The following is a 16001-nucleotide window of genomic DNA, read 5'->3' on the forward strand; positions in this document are numbered from 1 at the left end:
TGTACGGACCGAAGGTTTGGAGACCTTAAAATGCCTTTTATAGAAGAAGGCTTATATTACGCGATTCAATAGAACAGAAGGTCTTCTATAGACAGGAGACCTTCTAGAGGTCTTATATAGACAGAAGGCCTCCTAGAAATCCTTTACGATTAGAAGGCGCCAAGGAGTCTTCTGTAGCCAGAAGGTTTCCTAGAGAACAGAATGACCCTTAGAAGTATTCTATTATAAGATGCTTCTCATCTTTATTTAAAAAGCCTTCCAAAAGTCTTCTATATGTAGAAGTTCTCCCATATGTCCTCTAATGGTATAGGGCATCCGTGTTGTCTTCTCGATGTACAAGTCCTCCTTGAGGCATTTCATAAAGAGAAGCCTCTATGGATAGAAGATTTTCTGGTGGTCTTCAAATAAATTTTTTCAAAATAATTCACCAGTTGAAACATTTTTTGACTGACGTCAATGCAACACTTCTGCTGCTTCTTTTTGTACGCCGTATTTAGGTAGTCGGGTACTTTTCCACTGCTGTTTTTTTTATCAGCAAGCTCACAGCTGCTTCAATCAACTGATTTGCCGGTTAGTCCAGCTGTTATCTTATTTTGTTGTTAATTGCATAACTTTATTTATTTAATTTATTTATTAAACAAATAACTTAATAACGCAGAATTCCAGAAAAATGTTGAGCCGAACTTTTGTCTTGCTGAGAAATCTAAACGCTTTGCGTTATGGAGCCGTAGCAAAAATTGTCGAAACCCGACCCTTGGCAAATAACGTAACTCCCATAACATTTGCCAAGCATTTTTGTTCCAACCCAATCAACATCCCAGTTGTTTCCTATGAGGAAATTAAACAATTGCCCAAGCAACCCGAAAAACTCTTGATTGATGTGCGAGAACCCAAGGAGCTGCAAGAGACTGGACAAATTCCCACTTCCATTAACATACCATTGGGTCAAGTGGCCACAGAATTAGCGGACAATGTAGATGCTGGCGCTTTCAAAGCAAAATATGGTCGAGATTTTCCCACAAAGAATACTGAGATTATATTCCATTGTAAAATCGGCAGACGTTCCCAGAATGCAGCAGAAATTGCCTATAAATTAGGTTTTGAAAAGAGTAAAAATTATTTGGGCTCCTGGACGGAATGGGCCGAGAAGGAGGGATTACCAAAGTAGAGAATCAAAATTGAATGTAAATTAAAGTTGGAATATTGTGTTTTTATTTTTAAACTGTATCTTAGAGCAAATCTCGATTATTGTAATAAAAAATGTGTTCAGAATATAAAAGTAAACCGATGATAAAGTTCGGATATGAAGAAGATTGTAAAGACCACGATTTTAAGAGAGTATATTAAGACGACCTTATTGTCAATTCTAAATTCTCATCGAACATGAGTTCAAATACTTCTATAAATACGATCCTAGGACTTTAAGTTTGCCTATAAAGACGACTATAAACGTCCAAAAAGACGACACTAAGGGCGTCTATGAAGACAAAGTCGCATTTATATATAAAGGCGAATCTAATTCCGTCTATGAAAATGACTTATTTGCTGCTCTATAATAAATTTTGGATGGCATGGTTTTACTCTGGTAGTAAAAAATATACAGGGTGAGATAAAAAACTGCAATAAAGTCAAACGCCATAATTTTTACATTTTTTTTTAAATTTTATTGAGTGAAAGCAAAAAATGTCGGAAATAACATCAAATTTTTTTAGACACAATAGTCAAACGGATTGGTATCCGGAGATTTTTGTGGCCATTGTGCGCTGGAAATGAAGCGAGGAACCTCATTTTGCAACCATTCTTGAGTGTCGCGTGCTGAGTGCGATGGTAATGAGTTCTGTTAGAATATCCAAGGTCTGCGGCCAAAATGTTTGCGTGCCCAAGGCACCACCATACACCCTCCAGAATATTTTCGCGATAATATTCCGTATTTATTCTGATGTCACGATCGATTAATACGATCGCAGAGCGACCATCGGCTGTTATTGGCCGCCATCACCATGGCCGGCGCTTGAGTTCTGGTGGTCAACCAAAGGTGCCCATTTTTAGCTGACCTCTTTGGCAAGTAAACACGATCATTTTTTTTGTTTACAAACTGCTGGAAAACGAATGTTTTCTCATCGGAGAAAACCAAATTCGGCCACCACCACCACTTTTGGCAAAGCGAAGCAAGTCTTTAGCTGCGTTGTAAGTTCTTGCACTTTTTAAAATTTCAGTGGCTTTACCCCGAGCTCATTTTTCAATATTTACCGAACGGAATATTGCGATATGTTCAGCTCACAAGCCATTTTTCGGCCACTGCGACGCTAGACCCGCGATCAAGTCGCTTCTTTACTTTTCGAACCAATCTTGCTGATGTTGCTGTTTTTTTTTCCGTCCACTTCCTTGACGTCGGCTACGCTACCACTATCGCGGTTACGAGCGATTGTACGGGACACAAAAGATTTATTCATATTTAAATGCTGGAGTGCTCTAACGATGACCACTTGTAATTTTCCAGGCAAATATAACGAAATTTCTGGAAAAATCTGACCAAAATGCTTTTCTCTGCTTGTAAACAATAAAATGAGCTTTCACTGGAAAGCTGTCGGATGAGTGGCTTAGAAATAACAACAGTCTGAAGTTGGTTGCAGTTTTTTCATCTCACCCTGTAACCTGAAATCGGATAAAGATATATATGGGAGCCATATCCTAATCTGATCCGATCTCGATAAGATTTGAGACAGGTATTTTTGAGCTCCATATGTTATCTGGTACCAAATATCATTCTTGTGGAGAACATATTAGGCATGTGAGGGACTTAAAACCATAAATTGTATGAAACAAATATTTGGAAGCTATAGCTATATCTGAAGCGATTTTCTCCAAATTTGATGTACTTGCTCCTAGACTGAATTAGGTCGGATATGTCAAAATTCAGGTCATTTGAACTGATATTAGCATTTTTGGTGCACAATTTACCCGAAATCGGTTGAAGAAATATAGGGGACCTATAACCAAATCTGAACTGATCTTGATAAAACTTGGCACACGTATTTCTGGGCTGTATCTGATAACTGGTATCAAATGTCATTGTTGTCGAATACATATTACGAATGTGAGGAACTTTAAATGCCAAATCGGATCAAACATATACTTGGGAGCTATAGCTATATCTGAAGCGATTATCTCCAAATTTAATGTACTTGCTTCTATATTGAATTAGGTCAGATATGCCAGAATTCAGGTCATTTGGAATGATATTAGCCATTTGGTGCGCAAGAAATCTGAAATCGGATAAAGATACATATGGGAGCTATACCCTAATCTGATCCGATATCGATAAAATTTGAGACAAGTATTTTTTGAGCTACATAGGTTATTTGGTACTGATATTGGCCGTTTGGTGCACAATTAACCCGAAATCGGTTGAAGATATATAAGGAAGCTATAACTAAATTTGAACCGATTCTCATCAATTTCAATAAGGTTCGTCCTTGTGCCAAACAAATATTGTTTGAAAAGTTGCGTCTCAATCGGATGATAAATGCGACCTGCACTGTGTTCACAAAAATACATGGACGGGCGGACAGACCGACTGACATGCATATATCGACTCAGAAAGTGATTCTATGAAGATCCTCAAAAGTAACTATGGATATAACTCGTTTCCTTATCCATGTTACATTTATTTGTACAAAAGACATAATACCCTTACCACTATGTGGTGTAGGGTATTAACGTGTCATGCTTAATTCTTTTTAACTTAGCAATACGTGTTACGGAATAGTAACGGCCAGCTAGATAGTACACCGCCCCCGCAATAGAAAGTTTTATGTCAGCTGATTTATGCCAATAAACAGCTGGCGCATCATATCATCATATCCGCAGAACGTAAACAAGTAGGTTTCATTTTTTTCTTTGTAAAAAAACACTGGCTTTTATTGTTTCCTGCAGAAGAAAAACAGCATGTCCAGAAGACTTTTAGCATTTGCCAAGCATTTAAAAACTCCTCGCCTTGGAGATGGAGCTGTTATTTACAACTTTCCAACAAAACTTGCCACGCATACCTCGTCAGCATACAACAACACAACTGCCATCACACGAATCAATTTTAATAAACAGTATTGTACCAAAACTAGCATCAACTCCATACCCATTGTCGGATATGAAGAAATCAAACAATTAACTAAATATCCCAATAAATTACTCATCGATGTGCGGGAACCGGAGGAGCTTCAAGAAACTGGCCGAATTCCCACCTCCATCAATATACCACTGGATCAGGTGGCCACGGCATTGGCCGATACCGTTGATGCCGGCGCTTTTAAAACAAAATATGGACGTGATTTTCCAAGCAAGGCGACTGAAGTAATTTTCCATTGCCGTAGTGGCAAAAGATCACAAAAAGCGGCGGAAACTGCCAAAAAATTGGGCTATGAAAATGCCAAAAACTATTTGGGCTCTTGGAACGAATGGGCCGAGAAGGAGGGTCTTTCGAAATGATAAGTGGAAGACACCAACCACCTTTTGGTGCTGATAAATGCTCTATTCCAGAACCTGCAAGAATCTACTATTTTTGCAATTTTTTTCGATATCATAGAGGGAAAGTCTTTTAACCTAGTAAAAATGTTTTTAATTCTTGTAATTCTGGATCTGACCAAATGTTATCTCGAAAATGTGATCAAATTTTAATACAAAATAAAGGAAAGATGTTCTATTTCATATTGTGTTTTTATTCCCCTTATATACTTGGTCCCCCAATTATCCTGACGTGGCGAATCCAATATGTGGGGCTATAGCTATATCTGAAGCCAAATTTGATGTACTTACTTCTAGACTGTATTATGTCGGATATGCCAAAATTCAGGTTATTTGGACTGATATTGGCCATTTTGGTGCACAATTAACCCGAAATCGGTTGAAGATATATATAGAAGCTATATCTAAATTTGAACCGATTCTCACCAATTTCAATAGGGTTAGTCCTTGGGCCAAACAAATGTTGATTGGAAAATTGCATCTCAATCGAGATGTTCAATATGGCAGCTAAATTTAGGTATAGAAAAGCTCTGTATTCCAAAATGATTGTCAACGCAGCGTCGGTAGAACTTTTGTTAAATACTCTGTCATAATCAGAATGAAAGAATTTGAGTTACCCTCCACTCGGATCACATATTGTCTTAGCTTAAGGCATGGTTAAACTGTGTACGGTTTTTTAAGAACTTCCACAATAAAATATAATTGAGTACTTTTAATACCCTCCACCATATATAGTATGGAGTGCATATTAATTTCGTCATTCCGTTTGTAACTCATCGAAATAATAATTTTAGACCCAACGAAGTATATATATTTCTGATCAGCGTAAAAAAGACGATTTAGCCCTGTCTGTCCGCCTGTTGTAATCACGCTAGAGTCAAAACGAATAAAGATAGGTACGTAAAATTTTGTACTGATCTATCAGGCAGGTCAAGTTAGAACATGGGATATATCGATCAACGATATCGTATAGCTCCCATATAACGGTACCTCCGATATTCGGCATTTTGATGATTTTAACATCATTCTTCAATGGAATTGTCTAAAATTCTACACATGGAGTTCATCATAACTACTTGAAAAAGAATTGTCTATATAGGTCCACGATGTCGTATATCCCCCATATAACTGTACCTCCCGATATTCGGTATTTGGATGACTTTAGCCACATTTTTTAATCGAATCGTCTGAAATTCTACACAAGGAGTTCTCTGTGAGTACTTAACCCCCTGTAAGAGAATTGTCTATATAGATCCACATACATCTACAGGGTGATATGAAAAAAATACAACAAACTTCAGATTGCTGTCATTTCTAAACTCACTCGACAGCTGTTAAAATTATTCCAATGACAGGTCATTATATTGTTCACAAGCGTACAAAAGTATTTTCGTGAGAATTTTCTAGAAAAAAGTTATTCGAGATGGAATTCAAGCGTGATAGTGTGATTTTTTTATATTTGCCTGTAAAAAAAAGCACTCCAGCATTTAAATGTGAATAAATCTTTTGCTCGTTACCGCGATACTGGTAGCGTAGCCGACGTCAAGGAAGGGGACGGAAGAAAACAGCAACATCAACAGAAATGATTCGAAAGTAAAAAAGCGACTTGATCGAAACCCGCGTCGCAATGGCTAAAAAAATTGCTCGTTAACTGAACATATCGCAATATTCCATTCGGCAAATATTGAAAAATGAGTTCGGGGTAAAGCCATTGAAATTGTAAAACTTACACCGCAACAGAAAGAAAATAGACTCAAAAGAGCTAAGGAATTGCTTCGCTTGGCCGAAAGTGGTGAACGGCCGAATTTGGTTTTCTCCGATGAGAAAACATTCGTTGTCCAGCACTTTGTAAACAAACAAAATGATCGTGTTTACTTGCCAAAGAGGTCAGCTGAAAATGTGCATCTTCGGTTGGCCACCAAAACTCAAGCGGCGGCCATGGTGATTGTGTGGGCCGCCATAACAACCGATGGTCGTTCTCCGCTCATATTAATCGACTGTGGCATCGGAATAAATGCCGAATATTATGGCGAATATATTCTATAGGGTGTATTAAAGCCTTGGGCACGCAAACATTTTGGCCACAGACTTTGGACATTCGAACAGGACTCAGGACCATCGCACTCAGCACGCGCCACCCAAGAATGCTTACAAAATGATGTTCCTCGCTTCATTTGCAGCGCACAATGACCACTGGAGTATTTTGGAAAGCAAGGTTGGCACTAAAAAATACCAAAGTGTCGATCACCTTAAGCAGGCGCTTCGCCGGAAATGTGCCAAAATACTGCACAGCAACATTCGGACAGCGTGTGACTGTTTCTTTGGCCGTTTAAAGGCCATAATTCGTGTCAAAGGTGACAAATTTTAACAAATCTAACATTTTTTGCTATCATTCAAAAAAATTAAAAAAAAAAATGTAAAAATTATGGCGTTTGACTTTGTTGCAGTTTTCTTTATCTCACCCTGTATAAAGGTCTACGTTTAAGTATACTCCGCTACTCCGCGATTATTCGGTATTTCCAGGATTTTCGCTACTGCAACCTATGACGGAAAATTTTCCCTGCAGGCCCACGTCTTAGTATAGCCCCCATATAACGGTACCTCACTTTATTCGGTATATTGTTTCGAATTTCGTTTTTGAAGTTCAGAAACGTTATTAATGCCTATGACAAAAAATTACTTATCCGGCACCACATCTTCGTATAACCCCCATATAAAGATTTTTATTTGAAAGGTATTTTTCTACGGATTTTTTTTTTAATTATCAAGTTCCTTCCGAATGGTGGAGGGTAGCTGCTTTTACTTGGAAGATTAGCTGTTTTTACTTGTTAAAATTAGGTTTTTCTCTTTTAAAAGAATGACATGAGAGAATGGCATATCAAATCTATTTGATTAAATGTAGTCCCTCCCTTATGACTCGTAAAAGATCATAAACCTGACTTAAAATAAAAGAGTCACAAATTGAGAGAACTTACGCACATGACTTTAGATATTATTACTCTAAATTAATATAGAGGAAGATTTATATGTGTTTTGGCAGGATCAGCTCATTTTCCATCCTTTTAATCGAATTAAATTCAAGATTAAAAAAATGCTGGCTGGTATGCCAATAATAAATTGTTGTAGAACCAATACGTCAATGGTAGTTACCAATACATTGATGTCCTTCGGACCTACAATCCGATTCCAGTCAACCAAGGATTAAATTTTGATTTTTTGTGGCAATTATCATGGCTCCATGGCCTTTCACCTATCAAAAAGGGTTTTCCCCATTCCAAAAACCAAAAGGCAAAGTTTATTTTATTTTTGTACACAAAAATAATATATTTTATTTAAATAAATATTTTTTAACAAAAAAGTTTAAAGTATTACTAAATTAAAATTTCTTAAAACGAAACAGTCTTATATAAATGTCTTTCTACATTTTATTGCTCTTTGGAAATTTTGAAAATTTGTTTAACAAATCAAATCACAGCTCAAATGAAATAATTTAAGGGAACTTTTTACAATAGAGTTTCTATTCAATCTACTTCCTCCACCGTGGGACCAGTGTAGCCTCCACCATAACCATTGCCTTGTTGGCCACAATTCGCACCAGCTGGACCACTACCACCACCATTTGCCTGTTGATGCATACGCGTCATGACGGGTGAACAGATTCTCGACAGCTCTTCCATTTTATAGTCGAATTCCTCCTTTTCGGCTGTGGTATTATTGTCGAGCCATTGTATGGTTTCCTTACACTTGGCCATCAGACGATCCTTATCGGATTCCGGAATTTTACTGCCAGCATCCTCAAGGGTCTGCTTGACACTGAACACATAGGTTTCCAATTTATTGCGGGATTCAATGCGTTGACGATGTTTTTCATCTTCCTCGGCATACTGTTCGGCCTCGTGTAGCATGCGATCTATTTCGGCTTGTGACAGGCGTCCCTTGTCGTTCTTGATGACAATATTCTTGGCATTTCCAGTGCTCATCTCCTTGGCGGTGACGTTTAAAATACCATTAGCGTCCAAGTCAAAGGTAACATCTACTTTGGGCACTCCACGTGGAGCCGGAGGAATACCGGTCAGATTAAAAGTACCTAAAAGATTGTTGTCCTTGGTCATGGCACGTTCACCCTCAAAGACCTGGATTGTTACAGCCGGTTGGTTATCGGCATAGGTGGTAAATGTCTTTGTCTGTTTGCAGGGTATGCGGGAGTTACGTTCAATTAACTTCGTCATGACACCACCAGCCGTCTCAATGCCCAACGAAAGAGGAGCCACATCTACCAGCAACACATCTTGTATGGCACTGCTTTTGTCACCACTCAATATGGCAGCCTGAATGGCAGCACCATAGGCCACTGCCTCATCCGGATTAATTGACAAATTCAATGACTTGCCACAGAAGAATTGTTGCAGCAAATTCTGGACCTTTGGTATGCGTGTCGAACCACCCACCAGGACAATGTCATGGATTTGATTCTTATCCATTTTAGCGTCGTTGAGAGCCTTTTCCACGGGCTGCAAAGTGCTACGGAACAGATCTGAACACAATTCCTCAAAACGGGCACGACTGATTTTCGTATAGAAATCAATGCCCTCAAACAAGGCATCAATTTCAATGGTGGCCTCAGTGCTGGACGACAGAGTGCGTTTGGCCCGCTCTGCTGCTGAACGTAGACGCCTCAAAGCTCTTGGATTTTTGGTCAAATCCTTTTTGTATTTTCTCTTGAATTCCTCGGCGAAATGGCTAACGAGACGATTATCAAAATCTTCACCACCCAAATGGGTATCACCGGCTGTGGCTCGTACCTCAAACAAGGAACCCTCATCAATGGTCAGAATGGAGACATCGAAGGTACCACCACCCAAATCGAAGATCAATACATTGCGTTCTCCTTTCAGATTCTTATCCAAACCATAGGCCAGGGCGGCAGCTGTGGGTTCATTGATAATCCTCAGGACATTCAATCCGGCAATGGCACCAGCATCTTTGGTGGCCTGTCTCTGGGAATCATTGAAATATGCTGGCACTGTGATGACGGCATCTCGTAAGCTGGTGCCCAAAAAAGCCTCAGCTGTTTCCTTCATTTTGGTCAACACCATTGAGCTGATCTCTTCGGGAGCAAAGCGTTTCTGTTCACCCTTAAATTCTACACTGATCTTTGGCTTGCCGCATTCATTGACCACCTTGAAGGGCCAATGTTTCATGTCCGCCTGGATTTTAGGGTCTTCAAATTTACGACCAATCAAACGCTTTGCATCGAACACTGTGTTGCTGGGATTCATGGCCACCTGATTTTTGGCCGCGTCTCCAATCAAACGCTCCGAATCGGTGAAGGCCACATAGCTGGGTGTTGTGCGATTGCCCTGGTCATTGGCAATGATTTCCACTTTGCCATGTTGGAAGACACCAACGCAGGAGTAGGTTGTACCCAAGTCAATACCAATTGCTACCATGTTGTCTGTTTTTTGTTTATCTCTTGTAAGTAGTCTTGTTTCTCTTTTGTTTTTGTTTGAAAATTACTTTCTTTCTTCAAAACACTTTTTATTTGAAAAAGTTTTACTTTTACTTCCGCTTCTTTATTTGTTTTCTCGTTGCTTTCTTGTAATTCACTGAAGACCCAGTGCAGCGACGACTGCTATTTATACTAGCGCGCTCTCTTGGCCAAGCTGCCTGCCTGCCTGCTCAATCTGCAATGGGAAATCTCTCCGCTGTTGTGGTAGTATCTCGAAGAGTGTGGAAGGTTCTGTGCATGCTGATGAAATGCAGTAGAGCATTCCATAGCAATGGACGTATGTATGTATGAAGGCATGTATATATGTATAATGTATTAATGCGTGTTCTCTTGTCGTGTCCTACAAATAATGGGTATGGACGATTGAGTCAATATCTTTGTAACCGCTTGAAAAAAATAATAATAAACAATTGAAAAAAGCAGGTTAAGCCGGGCCGAACTTTGAATACCCTTCACCATTTGGAACGAATTAGAAAATTTTCCAAAAAAAAAAAAATCCATTAAAATTTTTTTAAAGTCTTAAAAATACCGAATGTCTGAAGATGCCGTTATATGGGGGATTAGGATATTGTGGACCTATATAGAAAATTCTCTTTCAGTGGGTTAAGTGCTCATAAAGAACTCCTTGTGTAGAATTTCAGTCAATTTCATTGGAAAATGTGGCTAAAATCATCAAAATAACGAATATCGGGGGATACCGCTATATAGGGGCTGATCGTCGACCTATATAGATAATTCTCTTCCAAAGGATAAAGTACTCAAAAGGAACTCCTTCTGTAGAATTTCAGACAATTCCGTTGAAAAATGTGCCTAAAATCATCAAAATACCAAATATCTGGGGGTACCGTCATATATCGTCAAAAAGACAGATCTGTGCAAAATTTTTGATTCCTATATTCATCAGAATATATATATAATCTTAAGTTATGATTTCGATGAGTTACAAACGGAGTAACGAACTTAATTTACCCTCCATAGGGTGGAGGGTATAAAAAGTCTCAGGAGCAATTATACAGGGTGAGATGAAAAAACTACAACCAACTTCGGCTGCTGTCATTTCTAAGCTACTCGTCCGAAAGCTCATTATATTGCTTACAGGCGTACAAAAGCATTTTGGTGAGAAGTTTCCAGAAAAATAGTTATTGGTGATGGGATTCGAGTGTGATGGTGTGATTTCTTTATATTTGGCTGGAAAACCACAAGTGGCTATCGTTAGAGCACTCCAGAATTTAAGTGTGAATAAACTTTTTGTGTCTCGTACCATCGCTCGTTACCGTGATATTAGTAGCGTAGCTCGACGTCAAGGAAGTGGACAGAAGAAAACAGCAACATCAGCTGAAATGGTTCGAAAAGTAAAGAAGAAACTTGATCGAAATCCGCGTCGTAGTGCCCGAAAAATGGCTCGTGAGCTGAACATATCGCAATATTCCATTCGGCAAATATTGAAAAAAGAACTTACCCCGAGCCAAAAAGTGCGAGAACTTACACCGCAACAGAAACATTAGAAAATAGACTCAAAAGAGCTAAAGAGTTGCTTCGAAAGTGGTGAACTGTCGATATTGGTTTTCTCCGATGAGAAAACATCGTGTTTACTTGCCAAAGAGGTCAGCTGAAAATGTGCATCTTCGGTTGGCCTCCAGAACTCAAGCGCCGGCCGTGGTGATGGTGTGGGCCGCCATAACAACCGTGGGCCGCCATAACAACCTACGCTCGTATTAATCGACCGTGCCATCAGAATAAATGCCGAATATTATCGGGAATATATTCTGAAGGGTGTATTAAAGCCTTGGACGCAAACATTTTGGCCGCAGACCTTAGACATTCCAACAGGACTGAACACCATCGCACTCAGCAAGCGCCACCAAGAATGGTTACGAAATGAGGTTCCTCGCTTCATTTTCAGCGCACAATGGCCACCAAAATCACCGGATACGAGATACGGATACCAATCCGTTGGACTATTGTGTCCGGAGTATTTTGGAATGCAAAGTTGGCACTAAAAAAACCAAAATGTCGATCAACTCAAGCAAGCGCTTCGCAGGGAATGGGCCAAAATACCGCAGAGCAACACTAGGGCAGCGTATGACGGTTTCATTGGCCTTCAAACATAATTCGTGCCAAAGGTGACCAATTCGAACAAATCTAAACTTATTCTACAATTTTATGCTATTTCCGACATTTTTTGTTTCCATTCAATAAAAATATTTAATATTTATCATAATTTAAAAATTATGGCTCATGACTTTTTGCACTTTATTTTTATCTCACCCTGTAGGATGGGTCAGATTCAAAATTCAAGAACATTAGATTAGTCTTTCATGTGCCACGGTTTGGGATAATTTCGAAAATATCCTCCACGGTGATCGCGAGATAAATCGAAATTTATCGTCACCAAATAGTTTTCTTCTTATGCCCAGACCTGGAACTGGATCTGTATTTAGGACTGGTGATTTCTGGAAACCAATGCAGAGATTCAAATGAAAATCGATGGACCTGGCACAAACGAAAAAGTAAATATATACAAGCTTTCTAAAAGCAACAGCGGAGGTAAGATCTAGTAATAAAAAATTCCCTACATTCGAGGAAAAAGTATTAGATGCCACGTAAGAATATGAAAGAAAATTATTGTTAAATGGTCTTTATTGGTCCACTTTTAGTTGGAAGTAGCCCAAGGTATCAGCTGAAATGGAAGTGAATTTGAGTCCACAAAATTAAGTTTTCAAATTGTGTAGTGCATAACAAGTTCGGTCAGACGGAACCTATCTCCGTATTTACGTAGTCGATATGCTAACAACATTTAGCTCTGTAGATATGAGGTACATTTCTAGTCTCAACAATACATATTTACACACGAATGTACATACACACTTATATTTGTGTTTTTTTCTCGCTCTTAGCATTTTCTCTTTGTGAAATTTCTCTCGACTGTTTTGTGTCATGACCTACCCCAACTCAAATTGCAGTGTCCAATAGCAAAGCAAAGCGGAAAATATGTAGAAAGTTCTTTCGCTTTCGACATAGACTGCAGCAATACTTGTAAAAAAGTACTAGCATTTTTTGGAATTTTTAATTAATTTGGGTTTTAAGGACCAAAAAACCGTACATATATAGTTTAAATTTTTAAAGCAAATATGTTTTATTCCGTATTTTCATAGAACAAGAATCCAGTCCAAGGCATAACCTGAACGATGTCCATAATTCTGTCCCACATGGTACTATTTACCACTTATTATTTGCTTTTTATGTGTAATATTAGTCCAATTTGGATAGAATATGGCACATACAGGGTGAGATAAAAACCTACAAGAAAGTCAAACTCCATAATTTTTACCTTTTTTTTAATTTTATTGAATGAAAGCAAAAAATGTCGGAAATAGCATAAAATTTTAGAATAAGTTTAAGTTTTTCGAATTGGTTATATTTTGGCACGAATTATGACTAGAAATGTACCTCACATCTACAGAGCTAAATGTTGTTCTGCGCTATTTTGGCCCATTCCCGGCGATGCGCTTACTTGAGGTGATCGACATTAGGTCTTTTTTAGTGCCAACCTTGTTTTCCAAAATGTTCTAGACACAATAATCCAACGGATTGGTATCCGGAAATTTCGGTGGCCATTGTGCGCTGGAAATGAAGTGAGGAACCTCATTTTGTAACCATTCTTGGGTGGCGCGTGCTGAGTGCGATGGTGCTGAGTCCTATTGGAATGTCTAAATTCTGCGACCAACATTTTTGCGTGGCTAAGGCTTTAATACACCGTCCAGAATATTTTTGCGGTATTATTTATTCTGATGCCACGGTCGATTAATACGAGCGGAGAGCGACTATCGGCTGTTATGGCGACCCACGAATGTTTTCTCATCGAAGAAAACCAAATTCGGCAGTTCACCACTTTCGGCCAAGCGAAGCAACTCTTTAGCTTTGTTGAGTCTATTTTCTTTTTGTTGCAGTGTAAGTTCTTGCACATTTTGGAATTTCAATGGTTTTACCCCGAGCTAATTTTTTAATATTTGCCGAATGCCGAGCCATTTTTCAGCCACTGCGACGCTGGGTTCGATTAAGTCTCTTCTTTATTTTTCGAACCATTTCTGCTGATTTTGCTGTTTTCTTCCGACCACTTCCTTGACGTCGGGCTACGCTACTACTATCATGGTAACGAGCAATAGAATGAGACAGAAAAGATTTATTCACATTTTAATGCTGGAGTGCTCTAACGATAGCCACTTGTGGTTTTTCAGCCAAATATAAATAAATAAAACTATCACGCTTAAATTCCATCACGAATAACTTTTTTCTGGAAAATTCTCACCAAAAAGCTTTTGTACGCTTGTAAACAATATAATGGGCTGTCACTGGAATCATTTTAACAGCTGTCGAACGAGTGGCTTAGAAATGACTGCGGTCTGAAGTTGGTTGCAGTTTTTTCATCTCATCCTGCATATCAACTACAGCTCAGAAAAACTACACCAAATTTTAATTTAAAGATCGGTTCAGCTTTGAATATAGCTCCCAAATATATCTTTATCCGCTTTTAAGTTTTTTGTGCACTAAGCGGATAGTATAAGTCCGAATGCAATAGATTTTGGCACATACGACCTAATTCAGCCTGAAAGTGCGTCAAACAGACTGTAAACTGCCTGTCTTCTTTCAATAACTTTTAGTCTAGGGCGAACAACTCCACCATTCTATGGAGGGTATATTAACTTTGCCTTTCCGTTTGTAATTCATCGAAATACTCATGTCAGACCCAACAAAGTATATATATTCTAGGTCAATTTCTGTTGTAATCACACCATCTTTCGAACCAATTGAGATAGAAGGATAAAATTTTGCACACATGTGTATTTTGCCCGTAGGCTGGTTAGATTCGTAAATGGGCTATGTCGGTCCACGCTTTCATATTGCCCCATGTAACGTAGTTTAAGTTCGTAATAGGTACTACAGCCTATGACAAAAATTACGTCTCCGTATAGCCCCCATATAACGGTACCTCCCGATATTCGGTATTTTAGAAATTTTAGCAACTTCATTGACCGGAATTGTTTCAAATTTCGTAGTTGAAGTTCGTAATGGGTACTACAGCCTATAGCAGAAAATGGCGTATACAGGTCCACTTCTTCGTTTAGCCCCCATATAAGGGGTTTCCTTTGAGAGGTATTTTTCTACTGATTTTTCTTTTATATTTTCAAGTTCCTTCAAAATGGTGGAGGGTAATAAAAGTTGGGAACTTAGCAGATTTTTTATACCCTCCAACATACATAGTATGTAGGGTATATTAAGTTCGTCATTCCGTTTGTAACTCATCCAAATAACAAAGTATATATATATATATATTCTTGATCAGGGTAAAATTCTAAGACGATTTAGACCTGTCCGACCGTCTGTTGAAATCACGCTACAGTCAAAACGAATTAAGATAGGAAGCTAAAATTTTGCACAGATCTGTCTTTTGTCTAAAGGCAGGTCACGTTCGAAGATGGGCTATATCGAAACGATATCGTATAGCCCCCACATAACCGTACCCCTCGATATTCGGTATTTTGATGATTTTACCACATTTTGCAATGAAATTGTCTGAAATTTCACACAAGGAGTTCCTTGTGAGTATTTTACTCCCTAAAAGAGAATTGTCTATATAGTTCTACGATATCGTATATCCCACATGTATCAGCATCTTCCGATATTCATTATTTTTAAGATTTTAACAGAATTTTTAATGGACTTTAGTTTTTGGAAATTTCCTAATTCGTTCCAAATGGTGGAGGGGATTCAAAGTTCGGCCCGGCCGAACTTACTGCTTTTCTACTTGTTTCAACATAACCTAAGGTCATCACATATAATCATACATTCCAAATTCCTCTTGCAATTTTTATCTAACGGTGGCCAATGGAACCCGGGTAAATTATTTTTGTGGCTCTGCACATTATTTAGCTCTATTAAGAAATAAAAAACCACCAGTCCAATTGGTGGA

General features: G+C 38.6%; 3 protein-coding genes across 3 annotated transcripts; 2 read left to right on the forward strand and 1 right to left on the reverse strand.

The window, feature by feature from the left end:
* The first annotated feature begins 567 nt into the window (after nucleotides 1–567).
* On the forward strand, nucleotides 568–1201 carry LOC101897934 (rhodanese domain-containing protein CG4456). The gene has a single exon (XM_005189397.4). It carries the CDS (start codon nucleotides 671–673, stop codon nucleotides 1166–1168), a length of 498 nt encoding a protein of 165 aa, XP_005189454.1. The 5' UTR covers nucleotides 568–670; the 3' UTR covers nucleotides 1169–1201.
* A 2531-nt stretch (nucleotides 1202–3732) lies between these two features.
* On the forward strand, nucleotides 3733–4702 carry LOC101899256 (rhodanese domain-containing protein CG4456-like). The gene is made up of 2 exons (XM_005189405.4): nucleotides 3733–3881; nucleotides 3937–4702. Exon 2 carries the CDS (start codon nucleotides 3949–3951, stop codon nucleotides 4483–4485), a length of 537 nt encoding a protein of 178 aa, XP_005189462.2. The 5' UTR covers nucleotides 3733–3881; nucleotides 3937–3948; the 3' UTR covers nucleotides 4486–4702.
* Nucleotides 4703–7875: 3173 nt separating this feature from the next.
* Nucleotides 7876–10069, reverse strand: LOC101898280 (major heat shock 70 kDa protein Ba-like). The gene has a single exon (XM_005189399.4). The coding sequence runs from the start codon at nucleotides 9969–9971 to the stop codon at nucleotides 8043–8045; it is 1929 nt and encodes a 642-aa protein (XP_005189456.2). The 5' UTR covers nucleotides 9972–10069; the 3' UTR covers nucleotides 7876–8042.
* Nucleotides 10070–16001: the final 5932 nt, after the last annotated feature.

Source organism: Musca domestica, unplaced genomic scaffold, assembly GCF_030504385.1.
Source record: "Musca domestica strain aabys unplaced genomic scaffold, Musca_domestica.polishedcontigs.V.1.1 1, whole genome shotgun sequence".
In the NCBI taxonomy this organism is placed as follows: Eukaryota; Metazoa; Arthropoda; class Insecta; order Diptera; family Muscidae; genus Musca; species Musca domestica.